Here is a 19,757-nt window from a genome sequence, read left to right on the forward strand (position 1 = left end):
CAATACAAGATCCTGGTGGTGCAGCAACTGAAATCTCATGATCTGCAGTAACACACTTAATTTTCACAAATCGAAGTTGATGACATTATACAGAGTCACAAGGCACAGTTTACACTAGAGGGTGCAGTGAATACACAGGCCAGTCAAACATGGGGCACTGTTAAACTGTGTGTTGTGCATGTAGAACCACTGGGCCTGCCATACACACACACACACACACACACACACACACACACACACACACACACACACAGAGGGCCTGTCATGTGTACCGTGATGTCTGGACATTCTCCAGACTTTGTTGTACAGCACGCGATTTCTGCTTTGGATGAGCGCAGCTGTATGGAAACAACTGTTTTCATGCAAGATGGTTAATAATAAAAACAACATTATGGATTTCTCACTTGGTTGACTTCATCTGCCCATATCCTGTTCCTAATTCATTACGTATGGAAACATTTCTATATGTCTTTCTTGCATTCACAGTGCCAGATTTGCACCTGGTGACCAAAACTGGAACTTTTTTTTTTCCAATGTAAACCTGTTCCATTTTAACAAATTAACATATTTACCAACTTTTGCTGCCAGACAATAATTACAGTCCACACTGAACCTCCTTGAGTAGCTGCACTACAATAATAAATATCCCATACTTATGTAAATAAATCTCCAAAACAAAAAAAGTAACATTGTAATTCTGTCAAAGACAGCAAAGGACTTGGAAGAGCAGTTGAACGGAATGGACAGTGTCTTGAAAGGAGGACATAAGATGAACATCAACAAAAGCAAAACAAGGATAATGGAATGTAGTCGAATTAAGTCGGGTGATGCTGAGGGAATTAGATTAGGAAATGAGACACTTAAAGTAGTAAAGGAGTTTTGCTATTTGGGGAGCAAAATAACTGATGATGGTCAAAGTAGAGAGGATATAAAATGTAGACTGGCAATGGCAAGGAAAGCACTTCTGAAGAACAGAAATTTGTTAACATCGAGTATAGATTTAAGTGTCAGGAAGTCGTTTCTGAAAGTATTTGTATGGAGTGTAGCCATGTATGGAAGTGAAACATGGACAATAAATAGTTTGGACAAGAAGAGAATAGAAGCTTTCGAAATGTGGTGCTACAGAAGAATGTTGAAGATTAGGCGGGTAGATCACGTAACTAATGAGGAGGTATTGAACAGGATTGTGGACAAGAGAAGCTTGTGGCACAACTTGACTAGAAGAAGGGATCGGTTGGTAGGACATGTCTCGAGGCATCAAGGGATCACAAATTTAGCATTGGAGGGCAGCGTGGAGGGTAAAAATCGTAGATGAAGACCAAGAGATGAATACACTAAGCAGATACAGAAGGATGTAGGTTGCAGTAGGTACTGGGAGATGAAGGAGCTTGCACAGGATAGATTAGCATGGAGAGCTGCATCAAACCAGTCTCAGGACTGAAGACCACAACAACAACAACAACAACAATAAGAGCCTTCTAAGAAATGACTTTTAAAATTATGCAAGATCATACTGTTCTCTTCTGAATGGTACAAGAAATATGTTTCAAGGTACCAGTTAATTAAAATATAATATGAATATTTTCCTAAATATGGCGACAGAAGCGAAAGACATAATGCTCATGTTTGTTGTGGTATGGCCCTGCACATGAAAGATATAACTGAAGTGTGGCTTATCCACCACAATGGGAGGAAAGTTTACTACTAAGTTTAGCAGCAACAATGCAACCGGAACAGATGTGGTCAAGACTCTGCTGCTGGTATCAGCTTACCTGAATCCATGGTTTTATTCCAGAACTCTTGAATTATCAAACAACAAGCCTTGGATTTGGGCATCTGATAGCAGAGAACAGTTCTTCAATTTCATGTAATACCTCTGCTTCACCGAACATATTAACACTACCCCTAGTAAAACAAAATGTTGATATGTAAATGTACTTACATTTCACTAATAAATTCATACCAGCAAACAGAGTAGGCTAAACCCCAGTACTGTTGAGAATTATGTAAACTATAATATGTATTGTGCAAGAATAACATTTAATTTCTAAGGCACAACTTACAGTTTTGATTTGTTTACATCTGTGACAGACCATATCACCTGAAGTGTTACACCAATTATTTATAAGAAATTTTGTGTAACTCAATTACGATAGTTTATGTAACCCACCATTAACATGTAATATGTATCTAATTACATATATTTACGATTAACCGCACAATTTGCTTTTAGTTTACACTCCTCCAACTGCTATAATTTTAATTGGTCAGAACTGTTCTGCTATTGCAATACACTATTGACAAATATAAACACTGGAGAACAAATTATAGATTTAAAGCCTTACTGTTGCCTTCACCTCACCTGGAGTAAGACAGTTATTACAAGGGAGAAATAAATTGTGTGTGGTTCAAAAGTGGTTGTTGAATGTAAAGTCTAAAACACATTTCTGCTTACATCATGAAATTACAAACTTATTCCCTTTTCAGATGATACATACTTCTGCAGAGAATATCTACTATTTTCTGTATTCTCCAGTGGCATGACCTTTTATATCAACTTAATGACTGTATCAATATATTCTGACAAAATCCTCATCTGATGCAGGGTAATGAGTTATAGGACACGAATGATTTTCTCGAACATACTCAGCAATGCAGCGATAACAGAAAATGTACCTGGAAAAAAAGGAATTCTCAGAAGTATAGAAAATAAAGCTACAACTTAAATTTCTGGAATGCATAGTATATACCTACCCAGAAACAGGCAAAACAGTTGGTATTTTCCTTTTCTGCAAGCAGAGAGGACAAATATTTTTGTAATCATTTACACCTAGACCCTGAAAATACATGAGAAAATACTGTATCAGATAATCCCAAAGATTAAGTAAATGAAAGATTCAACAATGTAATGTGTGTGTTTAGAGCTTATGGGCACTCAAATGAAGACAGAGATAGATTGTTTTGGCCACAGCCTCTGTCAGAAAAAGAGAAACACACTCATTCAATTACAATAGCAAGCACACCTCGTGCACTCATGACCTGGCCCGAGCTACAGGAGGTGTGCTTGCTTCTGTGAGTAAGTGGTGTGTGTGTTCTTTTTCCGAAGAAGGCTGTGGCTGCACACTTTGTGCAAGTGTCTGCAACTTAATGTGTCATCTTAATGGTAAGTAACAATCTATATCTTTCTATCTTGTTGATACTTCTACCTGGAGTTTCCATTGTTAAATGAAAGATTCATTATTTACAACCAAGCTTTGTGTCTAAGACACATTTAATTTGTTTAGTTGCACAGATAAAAATCTACTCACCAAGCGGCGGAAGAACACACACATAAAAGACAGTTGTAATTGGCAAGCTTTCGGAGCCAGTGGCTCCTCCTTCAGGCAGAAGAGTTGAAGGGGAAGGAAGAGGGATGAAGGAAAAAGACTGGAGAGGTCTAGGAAAAGGAGTAGATTTCAGGAAGTTCACCCACAACCGCGGGTCTGGGGAGAGTTACTCTACGGGATGAGAGGGAAAGACTGATTGTTGGGGACTGCATTAGATTAGATTTGAAAACCTGAGAGCTTTAAAGTGGAAGACACAATAATATGCAGACAGAGATTACTGCTTAAACATCATGCATGAGTTAATAAAAGTGAAAAGCTAAGTGCGTTGTATGTATTAGAGGTGGGAGGGGGCAGTGAAAAATAGATGGCTAAGACAATGAAAGATATAGAAAACTAAAACGGAGTGAAGCATAGAGTAGTTACAGTGAAGAAATACCGAGACAGAAGAAATTAACAAATTAAGGCCAGGTACATGGTGAGAAGCAAGGACTTCTTGTAGTGCTAGTTTCCACCTGTGGAGTTCTGAGAAACTGGTGTCTGGGGGAAGAATACAGATGGCGCATGTGGCGAAACAGGTGTCACGATTGTCATGTTTTACGGCATGCTCTGCGACAGGATATTGTGTGATGTCTGTATACACCCTCTTCCTATGCCCATTCACCCTAATTGATAATTTGGTGGTAGTCATGTCAATGTACGAGACCGAAAAATGTTAACATGCATTGTTGTGTGTTGTGGTCTTCAGTCCAGAGACTTGTTTGATGCAGCTCTCCATGCTACTCTATCATGAGCAAGACTCTTCATCTTAGAATAACTACTACAACCTACATCCTTCTGTATCTGCTTAGCGTATTTGTCTCTTGGTCTCCCTCTACGATTTTTACCCTTCACGCTTCCCTCCAATACTAAATTGGTGATCCCTTGATGCCTCAGACCATGTCCTACCATCCAATCCCTTCTTCTAGTCAATATGTGCCACAAATTACTCTCCTCCACAATTCTATTCAATACCTCCTCAATAGTTATGTGATCTACTTACCTAATCTTCAGCAGCACATTTCGAAGGCTTCTATTCTATTCTTCTCTACATCATTTATCGTTGATGTTTCTCTTTCATACATGGCTACTCTCCATACAAATACTTCTTGAAAAGACTTCCTGACACAAATCTGTACTCGATGTTAACAAATTTCTCTTCTTCAGAAACACTTCCCTTGCCATTGCCAGTCTAAATTCTCTATCCTCTATACTTCCACCACCATCAGCTATTTTGCTGCCCAAATATCAAAACTCATTTAGTACTTTAAGTGTCTTATTTCCTAATCTAGTTCCCTCAGCATCACCTGATTTAATTCTACTACATTCCATTATCCTCATTTTGTTTTTGTTGATGTTCACCTTATATCCTTTCAAGACACTGTTCATTCTGTTCAGCTGCTTTTCCAGGTCCTTTGCTGTCTCTGACAGAACCACAATGTTGCCAGCAAACCTCTAAGTTTTTATTTCTTCTCCATGGATTTTAATTTGTACTCCAAATTTTTCTTTTGTTTCTGAGCCGTGGTAAAAACTGCTGTTTTGAAGAGCACGCCACAGTGCATAGTGTGAAGCTGTCGCCCTCTGTTTCTGGTGGTGGTGACGCTGTGGCAATCGCAGCTTTGGTGTCTCCCTCTGGTGGGAAAGGGGAAAGGTTGCCTGTTCACGTGCATTTAAGGGGCGCTATGAGCTCGCCAGTCGGTCAGTCTGCGTAAGTCTCTCATCCCCAGCTTGCTAGTCTGCCTCTCGTCTGAATCTGAGGCACAGTGAGAGAACTCAACAAGTTGTTGCCCGGTCGGGGGCTTAGTTTCTGCAACTGAGTCTGCACGTTAGGCCGCCAGTCTGCTCGAGTTGCTCAGGCAACGGTCATTGGCGGTTGGATCGATCGGTTGGTCGGTCGCACACTGAGACACAAGATGACTTGTCCACCTTGAGCGTCGGCGCACGTGAGGTCACCACGTGAGTCCAGTGGGCCGTGCCGTATAGCGAGGGGCAGTGGCTTCACGGCCGACACGAGAACAACAGGAGTCAACCCACAACATCGGTCTGGCCGGTGCGAGCTGCGACGCCGTGAGATAGGCGTGCCTTCCTGCATCCGTTGAAGCGGCTGGCAGCGGATGGTTCAGGAGAGCGTTTTGGGGGTGCTGCGCCAGGTCTTCACCAGAAATCACAGTTTAGTAGAAGTTAAGTGATTCGTGACATGTTGTTTCACTTACTTGTTAAATTCTACTTGTTTTCTTGGTGAGGTCAACAGCCGCTTTGTTTTGGGGTCATCCCACCATTCTTCTCCGTTTGCCCACACGTGGGAAGGTAGTTATTTATGAATTGGGTGGTCCGTTTTTCCCTTGTGGAGTAGGGGCGGGTTAGAGCAACCTGGGGTTCAGGTTGTTCTGTTATCTCCCTATCAATCTGCCGTACATTAATAGCTGCCTCTGTCATGGTTGTCAGATTCGGTGTGTTAACGAATTTCTTGCTTGAAGTGTAACGGCCTAATTCCTGAAATATGTTTTTATCTTGCCTATCATCTTGAGAGGCAGTATATGTGTACCGTGAAGCATGTTTGACCAACCTTGTATAATTTTATGTAAGATTGCATTTCATGGGCTTTTATTTAAATGGTCATTTTAGTATATAAAGTTGCCACCCTTCCACCATAAGACTTTCTTAGAAGTTAAAATCAAGTTGCACCTTCGGTGGCAAAGTTAATCTTTTAATTTTAGTGTTTTGTACCATTTCCATCCCTCCTACGGGGTGCATAGTTTGTGTGCTTGCGTGAATTGTTAAAACTTTTACTTTAAGGTGTGTTGCAGATTTGCACCTGTGTAGTCTTCCAGAGGTGGTTGTGAGCGGTCGTGACTACGGTCGTGTCAAAAGGGAGCGGCAAGGTTTTCAGCCCGAAAGCTCATACACTCAAAAATTTGTTTCTTTCTGCCTCTGAATAAATTGCTCTGCTTATAATTTTAAATCTGTTTCTTTTTTTAAAAAGAGAGAGAGAGAGAGAGAGAGAGAGAGAGAGAGAGAGAGAGAGAGAGAGAGAGAGAGAGAGAAGCTTTTAGGAATAAAATTCCCATTTGTTAAAAGTAATTTGATTTTGATTTCATTAGTTACTCCCTGGCAACTACTTCCACACTCACATAGTGTGATTAAATGTGTCAATGTTCTTGATGAATCGCTAGTAAATAAAGTAAATTCTTAAGAAAAGTTTTGAAAGTAAATTCACGGTTCAGTTTCCTTTACTACTTGCTCAATATACAGACTGAATAACATCAGGGATAGGCTACAAGCCTGTTTCACTCCCTTCCCAACCACAGCTTCCCTTTCGTGCCCCTCGACTCTTATAACTGCCATCTGGTTTCTGTACAAATTGTAGATAGCCTTTTGCTCCCTGTGTTTTACACCTGCCACCTTCAGAATTTGAAGAGAATATTCCAGTCAACATTGTCAAAAGCTTTCTCTAGGTCTACAAATGCTAGAAATGTAGGTTTACCTTTCCTTAACCTGTCTTCTAAGAGAAGTCGTCGGGTCAGAATTGCCTCGTGTGTTCCAACGTTTCTACGGAATCCAAACTGATCTTCCCCCGAGGTCAGCTTCTACCAGTTTTTCCAATCGTCTGTAAAGAATTCGTGTTAGTATTTTGCAGCCGTGACTTACTAAACTGATAGTTCGGTAATTTTCACATCTGTCAACACCTGCTTTCTTTGGAATTGGAATTATTATATTCTTCTTGAACTCTGAGGGAGTCCTGCCTGTCTCATACATCTTGCTCACCAGATGGTAGAGTTTTGTCAGGACTGGCTCTCCCAAGGCTGTCAGTAGTTCTAATGGAATGTTGTCTACTCCCGGGGCCTTGTTTCGACTTAGGTCTTTCAGTGCTCTGTCAAATTCTTCACACGGTATTCCCCATCTGAGCTGTTGATATTCATACAGGTGGTTCTCTTTTCTCCAAAGGTCTCTCTAATTTTTCTGTAGGTCGTACCTATCTTAGTCCCTGGTGATATATCCTTCTACATCCTTACATTTGTCCTCTAGCCATCCCTGCTTGGCCATTTTGCACTTCCTGTCGATCTCATTTTTGAGACATATGTATTTCTTCTTACCTGCTTCAATTACTGCATTTTTATATTTTCTCCTTTTATCAAGTAAATTCAATATCTCTGCCATTACCCAAGGATTTCTACTAGCCCTCATCTTTTTACCTACTTGATATTCTGCTGCCTTCACTATTTCAACTCTTAAAGCTAACCATTCTTCTCCTAATGTGTTCCTTTCCCCTGTTCTTGTCAATCATTCCCTAATTCTCTCTCTGAAACTCTCTACAACCTCAGGTTCTTTCAGTTTACCCAGATTTCATCTCCTTAAATTTCTACGTTCTTGAAGTTTCTTCACTTTATTCTGCAGTTCATAACCAATAAATTGTGGTCGGAGTCCACATCTGCCCCTGGAAATGTTTTACAATTTAAAAACCTGGTTCCTCAGTCTCTATCTTGCCATTATATAATCTACCCGAGACCTTCCAGCATCTCCAGGCCTCTTCCACCACAACCTTCTTTCATGATTGTTAAACCAAGTGTTGGTTATGATTAAGTTATGCTCAGGGCAAAATTCCACCAGTCTGCTTCTTCTTTCATTCCTTACCCCCACTCCATATTCACCTACTACTTTTCATTCTCTTTCTTTTTCTACAACTGAATTCCATTCCCCCACAACTATTAAATTTTAGTCTCCCTTATCTATCTGAATAATTTCTTTTATTGCATCATATATTTCTTCAATCTCTGTCTTCTGCGGAGCTGGTTGGTATGTAAACCTGTACTACTGTGGTAGGTATGGGCTTTTTGTATCTTGGATATGATAATGCATTAACTATGCTGTTCTTAGTAGCTTACCTGCATACCCATTTTCTTATTCATCATTAAACCGATTCCTGCATTTCCCCTATTTGAGTTTGTATTTATAAACCTGTATTCACCTGACCTGAAGTCCTGGTCCTTCTGCCACCGAACTTCACTAATTCCCACTATATCTAACTTCAACTTGTTCATTTCCCTTTTTAGGTTTTCTCATCTACCTGCCCAAGTAAGGGATCTAACATTCCATGCTCCGATTTGTAGAATGCCAGTTTCTTTTCTCTTGACAATGAGATCCTCCTGAGTATTCTCCACCCACAGACCCAAATATTTTACCCAAGAGGACTCCATGACCATTTAACCATACAGTAGAGCTGCATGCCCTCAGGAAAAATTACGGCTGTAGTTTACCCTTGCTTTCAGTCACTCACAGTACCATTTTTGTTGATGTTACAAGGCCAGATCAGTCAATCATTCAGACTGTTGCCTCTGCAACTACTGAAAAGGATGCTGCCCCTCTTCAGGAACCACACATTTGTCTCCTCTCTCAACAGATACCCCTCCGTTGTGGTTGCACCTATGGTACAGCTATCTGTATCGCTGAGGCAAGCAAGCCTCCCCACCAATGGCAAGGTCCATGGTTACATAACAGTATTTTTACATAAGAGTATTGTTCACTGCCCCTCCCACCTCAGTTACGTACAATGCACTTAGCTTTTCACTCTTATTAACTCGTGCATGATCTCTGACTGCATATCATCCTGTCTTCCACCTTTAAGCTCTCAGGTTTTCAAATCTCATCCAATGCACTCCCCAACAATCAGTCTTTCCCCATCATTCTGTATGGTAAGCCTCCCCCAACCCATGGTTCTGGGTAACTTTCCTGAAATCTGTTTTCCTAGACCTCTCCAGTCCCTTTCCTTCATCCCTCTTCCTTTTCCTTCAACTCTTTTGCCTGAAGGAGGAGCCACTGGCTCCGAAAGTTTGCCAATTACAACAATCTTTTGTGTGTGTGTTACGTTGTCACTTGGTGATTAGATTTTTTTATTTTGTCAATAATTGATTGTTTTTGTTGTACATTTAATTTGGATACATAATGTAGATACCAATTGGAGCTGAGAGTACAATCACCTTATTCACAGAAACTTTTTGTAAGTCCATCCTTTTGGCAGGAGGTCTTTCGGATGATGGCCGTTTACTATTTTGACAAAATAAAACACCTACAGCTGTCCTTATTTTGTCACAATTATTCACAGATTATTTGTGCCCTACACCAAATAATATGTATTTTGCTACACAACATACAACAAGTGAGAGCCAACAGTCAAAAACGCCCATGTTACTTCAACTTGTGACAGTTCAAAAGACCACATAAATTTAGTTTCTGGAAAAACAAATGACTGCAACAATATTCCGGAAATGCAATTTGTCTAGAAAGAAATCTGCTTACATGCTTGAACATTGTTTCTGGGGTCCTTACTAAAGATATTTAGCAGGAAACAGAAAAGGTCTAAGAGCAGAATGATTTTTCATTTGTCTGTTTAGTCAGTGTCAGAAACACGGTCAACAAACCCCGGTGAGACACATTAAAACAAAAATGTGTGTATACAGCTCCCATCTTTTCGTATAGATTACATTTCATTATTCCTTAATAACTTTCTCTAGTCAGAAATTTAATTTCGCTTTACCACACTGTTGCAGAAAACAAACCAATAGTTCCACCATGCAGAAGTTAATGTAAAACAGTATCTAATGAACAATTTACTTTCGTTGTTGTTGCCTGACTGGCAGCACCTGAAAATATTCATCACATTACCTAGACACTGCCATCCATGTTTTGTTGACAAGAGATGGAAAACATGATTTTATTGTTGTGTTTGTAAAATTCTTTACTTACATACAGTTTTTTACTGCTGAACTTACCTGTGGGGTGGAAGGAATGGGTAGAGCTGTAACACTCGCCTGTCTATGCTCAGAATACCAGACTTGAAGAAACTGGAGGAAAAATGCGAATATTTCAAAGCTGTTACTCAGCACACCCCTGAGCAGTTGGAATGTGACTCCTGGCAGAGACCTGGTAGTATCAAAATTACCACTACATGTAAACACGGTAACTGGTTCTGTCATACACAAACTGGAGTTTCTGCTCAGTATACAAGTGCTATTGACAATTACAGCAGATAATGTAACTACCTGTATAAAACCATAAGTTTGTAGTAAAGATTAAATCCCAGGCAGCACAAAAGTACAATTCTTCACCTAATGCTTTCAGTTTTTTTTAGAAATGCTAATGTAGATATTCCTAAAACACTGCTGTCTTTCCCTACAGTTATTATCTTCTACAGGCCTTATAAAATATGAGGAACTTTGATGTCTTTGATGTCTTTCCTCTCAGTGGATTGTCTATTTAGCACATAGGAGAGCTGTACCTTCACCCAATAAATAGCAGTACTAGCAGAGACTCATCCAACGAATGCAGTAAATATTGTTTTGCAAGCTGTGGGTGCCATAAGTCATCCAGGAAACCAATACAAAATGCATTCTCTCAGAACTACCTAGAATAGATAGTTTGGAAACCCACATGTTGAAGAAATGTATTACATCTAATGGCAACACTCAGACCTCACTTCCTCGAGAATGTAACACTGAAACATGTGGCAGTGACCATGAGCCAATTGTCAAAACAATTATTAACAATGTACAAAACAAGTTAAAACAAGTAGAAAGGTTTACATGTTCTGTAAAAAGATTAGAGATTAGATTAGTAATTGTTCCATAAATCATGAATACGACACTTCATAATGATGTGGAACGTGTCAGGTTAATAAAAGGTGTCTATACAAGATATTACATTACACAAAATATTACATGACAATATTTATAATTTTTTGTGGGGGTTGGGGAAATTACCCACTTACTATATCCAAAAATTCATCTAATGAGTAGAAAGAGTTGCCATTAAGAAATTATTTTAATTTCCTTTTAAATGCTATATGGCTATCTGTCAGACTTTTGATGCTATTAGGTATGTGACCAAAGACTTTTGTGGCAGCATAATTTACCCCCTTCTGAGCCAAAGTTAGACTTAACCTTGAGTAGTGAAGATCGTCCTTTCTCCTAGTGTTGTAGCCATGTACACTGCTATTACTTTTGAATTCGTTCAGATTGTTAATAACAAATTTCATAAGTGAATATATATATTGTGAGGCTATAGTGAAGATCTATAGCTCTTTAAATAAGTGTCTGCAGGATGATGTTGGATGAGCTCCAGCAATTATTCTCATTACACGCTTTTGTGCAATGAACACACTTTTACTCAATGATGAGTTACCCCAGAATACGATGCCATACGAAAGCAGAGAATGAAAATAGGCGTGGTAAGCTAATTTACTCAGATGTATATCGCCAAAATTTGCAATGACCCTAATAGCATAAGTAGCTGAACTCAAACGTTGCAGCAGATCCTCAGTGTGTTTTTTCCAGTTCAACCCCTCATCAATGCATACACCTAGACATTTTGAATATTCTACCTTAGCTACTGATTTCTGATCGAAGTCTATATTTATTAATAGTGTCATTCCATTTACTGTGTGGAACTGTATATACTGTGTTTTGTCAAAGTTTAATGAGAGCCCATTTGCAGAGAACCACTTAATGATTTTCTGAAAAACATCGTTTACAATGTTACCAGTTAATTCTTGTCTGTTGGGTGTGATAGCTATACTTGTAAGATCGGCAAAAAGTACCAGCTTTCCATCTTCATGAATATAGAATGGCAAGTCATTAATATATATTAAGAACAGCAGAGGACCCAAGACCAAACCTTGTGGCACCCCATTCTTGATTGTTCCCCAGATTGAGAAATCACCAGTTTTTTCCATATTATGTGAACTGCTTATTTCAACTTTCTGCACTCTTCCAATTAGGTATGATTTAAACCATTTGAGCACTGTCCCATTCATACCACAGTACTTGAGCTTATCTAGAAATATTCCATGATTTACACAATCAAAAGATTTTGATAGATCACAAAAAATCCCAACGGGTGACTTCCGGTTACTCAGAGCATTTAATATTTCATTAGTGAAAGTATATATAGCATTTTCCATTGAAAACCCCTTCTGGAGACCAAACTAACATTTTGTTAAAATTTTATTTTTACAAAGGTTCACAAAGCTACTCTACAATACACAACTTTTTCAAGAATTTTGGATAAGGCAGGCAGAAGAGAGATTGAACGGTAGTTTTTGACATCAGACGTATCCCCTTTTTTATGCAATGCTTTAACAATGGCATACTTCAGTCTATCTGGGAAAATACCCTGCTTCAGAGAGCGATTACATATGTGACTAAGAATCCCACTTATTTCTTGGGAACAAGCTTTTATTTTCCTGCTGGAAATGCCATCAATTCCATGTGAGCTTTTGTTCTTGAGCTTTTATTCTTGAGAGAGTTTTCTATCTTCCTAATTTCAGAAGGAGAGGTGGGTGGAATTTCAATTGTATCAAATGGTGTGGGTAAGGCCTCTTCCATTAACTGCCTTGCTTCTTCTAATGAACATTTAGATCCTATTTTCTCTACAACACTTAAAAAATGATTATTCAAAATGTTTTCGTCTTCTGGCTTGTTGTTTATCAAGTTTCCATTCACTTTGATGGTGATGCCATCATCCTGTACTCTTGGTTGCCCTGTCTTCCTTGTAATAATATTCCAAATTGTTTTCATTTTGTTATCAGAAGTATTAATCTCAGACATGATGCACAAGCTTCTGGACTTTTTAATAACCTTTCTTAATGTAGCACAGTAGTTTTTATAATATTTGGCTGTTTCTGGGTCATTACTCTTTCTTGTTGTTAGATACAGTTCTCTTTTGTGATTACAAGATAGTTTTATTCCTTTAGTAAGCCAAGGTTTTTTGCATGGTTTCTTATAATTAGATTTAACTACTTTCTTGGGGAAACAGTTTTTAAATTCTCTTACAAGTATATCAAGAAATAAGTTATATTTTAAATTAGCATCGGGTTCCTTGTACACCTCATCCCAGTCTAGCTGCTGAAGATTTTCTCTGAAATTTCTAATTGTTGAGTCATTAATTGAATGCACAACTTTGGAGGGTAGTTTTGAATTACTGAATGGAGCTGTCATATACTGTAAGTAGCTGAGCATCATGATCAGAAAGCCCATTCTCAACACGATAAGAATTTATGTTTTTAAACCTTCCTTTGTCTATAAAAGTGTTATCTATCAATGTGCTGCTGTCCTTTACCACCCGAGTAGGAAAATTAATGACAGATGTCAAATTGAAAGAACCGAGCAAGACTTCCAGGTCATTTTTCCTATTACACTCTTTCAGTGAATCAACACTGAAGTCCCCACAAATAATAATTTGCTTTCCCCTATCTGACAGATAGCACAAGAAGGCATCCAAGTTTTCCAGGAATAAATGAAAGTTTCCTGAAAGAGACCTATATACCGTTACAATTATAAAAGAGCCCTCCTTCAGTTTAAGTTGACAGGCACATGCTTTTATATGTTGCTCTAGACAAAACTTTTTTGCATCTAAGCTTTCTATACAGTGATAACGTTTGACATATATGGCAACTCCTCCTCTCACCTTATTCTCTCTACTCATATGTGCAGCTAGTTTATAACCACTGATATTTACCTTTTCCATATCAGACACAATGTGATGCTCAGACAGGCATAGTACATTATCAGATTCAATGTCATCTAAACAAACCAGGAGCTCATCTACTTTATTCTTCAATCCCGGAATATTTTGGTGAAAAATGGTTACATTATTTTTTACTTTACTTTTCTGAGAATCTACTTTTTTCTTTAATACACCAATATTTTGGTTAAATATGGTAAAATTATTATTTACTTTCCTGTTGTGAGAATGTTGTGAGTTTTGGACCTCTTTAGCACCTGCCTGCCTGAACTTCTCATTTGACACTGGTATTAGTCTAAAAAAGAGGTACATCCACGAGTACTAGTGTCCCCCCTTATGGATTTTGATAACAACCCTGCCAGTTTACCCTTCCCTTTCCTATTGAGGTTCATTTAATAAATGAAGAGACAGCAGTGTCATACTGAGAAAGATTTCGGGACCTTTAGCTGTGGGCATAAGCTTGTAGAGGAACTGTGGCCCAAGTTCAGAAAAATAGTTGATCGAGCAGTGGGTAGGTATGTACCCACTATAACACTTCATGATGGGGAAGGGTCCTCCACGATATACAATCTGTGCACAACACGTGTGAAACAAAGCACAAGGTCAAAGAAAGCTGCTAAATGAGGCACATTTGGCAACAGTAGGGCAATGTGTAAGGCCTTCCATGAGTACTGTAGCAGATTCTTATCTAAAGACCTCTCATAAAAAACAAAGAAATTCTAATTGTATACAAAGGCTATTAGTGGTGCCAAATTCAGTGTCCAGGTAGTCACCGACGATACAGGTACTGAAACAGACTAGTAAAGTGGCAGAAGAAGTGCCGAACTTCATTTGCAAATGTTCCCCTACCTATCTACACACCCAAAATCACATCTACATTCTGCAAGCAACCTGACAATATCATCTTCACTTAGCGAGACATATATGGTAGGAAGTAATATGTTCCCGGGATGTGCTCTTGGAATTTCAATGGTAAACCTGCCCGTGATGCATGACTCCTCTCTTGTAGTGCCTGCGACTGCAGTTGAGCATCACTAACAATCTTGCACCAACTAAATGATCCTGCAGTGAAACACCACTACATATTCACTGGGTCTCATCTGTCCTTCTCTTTTGTTAATCTAACACAGTAAGGATCTCAGACTCATGAACAGTACTGAAAGATTGTTTGAACAAGTGTTTTGAAAGCCACTTCGTTTGTGAATCAGTCACATTTCCTTAACATTACTATTTCTTGTAATTTGCCACCAATAGTCTACTGGCAGAGGTGCAGCAAGCACTGTTACACGGCTTGTGTGGTGCAGGCATTCACCACCCAAAAACTGGAACACAGATGGCACTGCATGCTAGCGTCACCGCCTGACCACAGGAACTGTGTACCGTGTGGAATAATGGATAATTCTGTGGCACAAAAGACCTGACACACTGAAAACCCAATGTGTAAGATTTAGATGAACTGGCTCAGCAAAAGTCAGACACTTTAAGACATACAAATCAACCTTTGTAGATAAAATATCTATCAATAGAATCAGATATCTTGGCATAATTAGGCATGCTATCCCACCTCCTCCTCCACACACAGATGCCACAATCGGCAAAGTAAGGATAAAGAGCAGAGAATTTAGGCCCATAAAAGCATCAAAAAAGGAGCACCCGTACACACACTCATCCGTATAGCACATATGAAATATTTAAATGGCGAGTATAGAGTACACTGTGACAGTATAGTGGACTGCTACTACAAGAATGGACAGAACACTAGGACGGGAGAGAAATACTCAGGACTGTGACAAGCGGCACTATTCAACACACACAAGAACTCTATACGAAACAATATAAATCAATAAGTACAAGCTTTCTAAAATCAACAGTCATAATAGGATGCAATAGATTGTGAAGAAAAACTGACCTGCTACACGAAACTATCAGAAATTTCAACTAATAGTGGTATCAACAAACCTACTCACTGAATATGATAATCCTATGTGTTGATATTACAAAGACAAGGACAGTACAGTTACTAGCTACCTACTAGGACACTAAGATCAAGTAAATGTTGGAAGATACAGGTATCAATACAGATGTACTAGATTAAGACTACAAATAATGGAAGTGGCCCTTTTTTGCCCTAAAGCTATAAGTTTAGCAGTCCTTTCTTTGTGTGTGTCTGACTCAGTGCCTCCTCTACGTCAAACAATGGAAAATCTAAAATGGAATGCAACAATATTGTGAAAAGGGTAGTTGGTACTCATCATATGGCGGAGGTACTGAGTCGCAGATATGCACTACCCAGAAAGACTGTCACAAAATAAGCTTGAGGTGAACAAGACCTTTGTGAAAAATAGACGACACACACACACACACACACACACACACACACACACACACACACACACGTGGGGGGGGGGGGGGGGGATGGTTACGGGAATGTAGGATATACCGCAGGGAGAGTTCCCACCCGCACAATTCAGGAAAGCTGGTGTTGCCAAGAGGATCCAGATGGCACTGGCTGTGACTGCTTCATTTATGAGCCTTTAAGGTACCAGCAAGCACTATGAAATCTCTATGAATACAGAACACTAACCTTTTCAAGAATCTCCTCCTTCCTCTTTATCACTACAAACACATTCTGATTTACGACTCCGCAAGCCCCATTATTAAACGCAATTTGATTATTAGGAGGACTTGTCTCCTCCATTCGTTCGAGTGAATGGATGAAAGTACTCCCAGACAGCATACCCTTCATGTTAGGAGTTTAATTTTGAGGGTCCCATCTCTGTCCCACCAGCAGCTAGAGAAATACAAGTCCACTCAAATACAGCCCCACTTGTCTGAGTAAGTCATACAGCTGAGGTGTGCCAGGTCTGCAGAGGTCACCCGATAAAGACTGATACACCTCTACAGCCCTGCTGCAGCATCCCTAAAGGCTGAGGTTTCTTTTAGAGCTTTGTACTGTCCTTGTCAGTCAGGAGATTAATTCTAGATCCCTGTGAGAGACAACATTTCACCATCATGGCCCACAATGGTTGTTGAAGTGCGCCCAGATGTTACAGTGACAGATGACTAGTGGTGTTCGCCAGTCCACATCTGGGGTGACCAAGCACATATCCAGTAAATGAATGCTGAGCCCCTGAGGATTTCATTCAGACAGCCAAGTAGCTCTGAACACTATCAACCCCCACAACAAGATCAAAGATCATTGCAGAATGCCATGGAACTCATGTGAAGCTAGTGGAAAGCAACAGGATGAACCTGCTGTGGGTTCCTGGTCACAAAGAAACTGGTGATAAAAAAATGAGCTGACAGGTTAGCCAGGGCAGGGGTAATGACTGTATTTGTTGGAGCAGAACCTGCCTTTATTGTAACTAAGTTGATGTTACTAGGTGGATCATGAGACAGCACAGAGAATATTAGACAAAAATGAACACATGGCAAGTAAATGATGCTAAAACCATGTATTCAGAGAAGTTCTGCAACCACGGGCTTGAACAAGAGGCAGATGAAGTCACGGTAGGTTTAATGACTGGAGATGGGAACTTCAGGAAACATTTGCGTACTTTGGGGATAGAGAAGGCTTGACTCATTAACTGAAATTGTGGCTAACTGAGTTCTCGTAAATGGACTCCTACTAATCTTTAAGAAAACTGGTTGGCTTTTCTGAAATGACAAGGAAGGATGCCGTACAAACTCAGTTTCAATGTGGGCAAACAGGGAGCTAGAACCCACTGACTTGAGCCCAGGAAGGCCTTAACTGTTATAAATGGTTCAAATGGCTCTGAGCACTATGGGACTTAACATCTGAGGTCATCAGTCCCCTAGAACTTGAAACTACTTAAGCCTAACTAACCTAAGGACATCACACACATCCATCCCAAGGCAGGATTCAAACCTGTGACCGTAGCAGTCGCGCGGTTCCGGACTGCAGCGCCTAGAACCGCTCGGCCACCGCAGCCGGCTTAGCTGTTAAAACAAGTCATTTAATCTTTAACTATACACTACATATAAATATAGCAAGTTTATCACTTATTAAGTACCATTAGAGAGATGCTTTGGTGACAGTAACTTTTTGCTTTTCTACAAGTTGCAAAATATTACCTGAAATCACGGGAGGTGACACAGTTCTTAAGAGAGCTCCACGGAATGCCTTCAGATTCCTGATCAGTGTAAATGAGTGAAATGCCTATGATGCGAAGAAGAGGAGAGTGATACAAAGATTTACCACTCATGTACATAAAATACTGCATGAGCACCAAACTTTCCCAAACAGCATGAAATATGCTGTGCAGCGTTATCACAAAAGATCGAGTCCCTTTAGGATAGTTCTTTTTTTCTGGTATGCCATCTGCCTCTTCAAGTTTATATTTTACAGCAAGATTTTCGAGCTTTCTTCTTAGATAAGGAAGCACAGAGAGGCAGATTAATGATAGTTGTAGTTTCCTCCTTGGTAGCTTTGAATCAGTGGAATGGCTCACTGTCCTTTGCAGGCCATAAAATGCTTCTGAAAATGAACTGCCTGAAAAGAAAAAAGAACTTAAGATGCAACAGGAAATCAACCAACATTCAAAATATTCAAAAATTAATCACATTTATCCACCATGCAGAATGGAAATCTCCAACTACATAACAATGCACTGGCCAAATCTGGTTTAACTAAACTATGGTGGTCTTCAACTTGTGCGTTTTCAAAGTGCACAAAATACAAGAAGAAAACAGCACACTGAAACCGTACATCATTTAGGCTATCATGCGTTCAACATGAGCAGATATAAAAACAAAGTTAAAAACAAGGAAGAGAAGGGATATTGATATGCCACAGATATTGGACATAGTGACATTTGACACTGATTACTGCCCTGTAGGAAAGAAACCTGTGGTCAACATTAACCAAGAGATAATTTACACAGAAATGTAAAGCAGTTATCCTACCAAAACAAAGTTTATTAGGCATGTCCAGATTCCGCACTTTTCATTTCAGATTAAACATGTCTGGCTACATGAGCAAGTTCTCAGCTTGGAGGAAGGAAAAGGTATACTAAATCCACTGACATCGTGTGGGGTGAAGCAGTGAGATGCTCAAGCAAATCTTTAGCTTTTACACAACATACTATAGCAAGTGAACATTAAATGGACAGTTTTTAGGAACAAGATCTACACGCCAGACACCAAACATTGTCACTATCTCAGAAAACATCTAACTAAACGAGGAATATGTGTAACAGCAATATTGATACAGATACTTGCCATACTGAAGGAACTGGACTTGAGTGTGGTACTGGACTCCCGAAGCCCGATGTCAAGATTAGGCCCTGTCTGTCCATAAAATAACTTTATAGTTCACGTTAATGGGCATATAAGCCCTGCTTCTGTATTACTTAAGTTACCTTTAGTGCGTAAATATTGTCGCTGAAGGAGAAACTCAGCTACGAGGTATAGTTCTTCGAACCATCTGACCAAGAAACCGTATTTTCCGGGGTTCGATTCTGCTAGCACCTGTAAATAAATAGCGTTCGAAATTACCAGTCATAAAAAGGTCTCGCACCACTGAAATCTGCATGTTACTAACTCACCTCGCATAACTTCTTGACAGCGGGATGAACTGTCTTAGCGAGGGACTCCTGGGCTATTAATTCAAATATTGACGGTCTCGTTAAAACACTCGACGTCAAATGAGCTCCTTTTTCTGCCATTTCTTTCAAGCATTATCTGCGTACCGATAAATTGTAACTATATTCTCACAGACACTTCAAATCTCTCTCTCTCTCTCTCTCTCTCTCTCTCTCTCTCTCTCTCTCTCCTGTACATGCAGACTACATAGTACATGTTAGTGGTGGGCAGGAAATCGCGTAGTGGTGGGCAGGAAATCGCGTATCTGTTAGAAAT

General features: G+C 39.6%; 1 protein-coding gene across 1 annotated transcript; it reads right to left on the reverse strand.

Moving 5' to 3' along the window:
- Window positions 1–1,921: 1,921 nt before the first annotated feature.
- On the reverse strand, window positions 1,922–19,757 carry LOC126418831 (peroxisome assembly protein 12). The gene is made up of 6 exons (XM_050085810.1): window positions 19,445–19,757; window positions 19,259–19,367; window positions 17,973–18,390; window positions 10,130–10,280; window positions 2,755–2,837; window positions 1,922–2,676 (listed from the first exon to the last, which is right to left on the reverse strand). Exons 1-6 carry the CDS (start codon window positions 19,562–19,564, stop codon window positions 2,571–2,573), a joined length of 987 nt encoding a protein of 328 aa, XP_049941767.1. The 5' UTR covers window positions 19,565–19,757; the 3' UTR covers window positions 1,922–2,570.

Source organism: Schistocerca serialis, chromosome 9 (assembly GCF_023864345.2).
Source record: "Schistocerca serialis cubense isolate TAMUIC-IGC-003099 chromosome 9, iqSchSeri2.2, whole genome shotgun sequence".
In the NCBI taxonomy this organism is placed as follows: Eukaryota; Metazoa; Arthropoda; class Insecta; order Orthoptera; family Acrididae; genus Schistocerca; species Schistocerca serialis.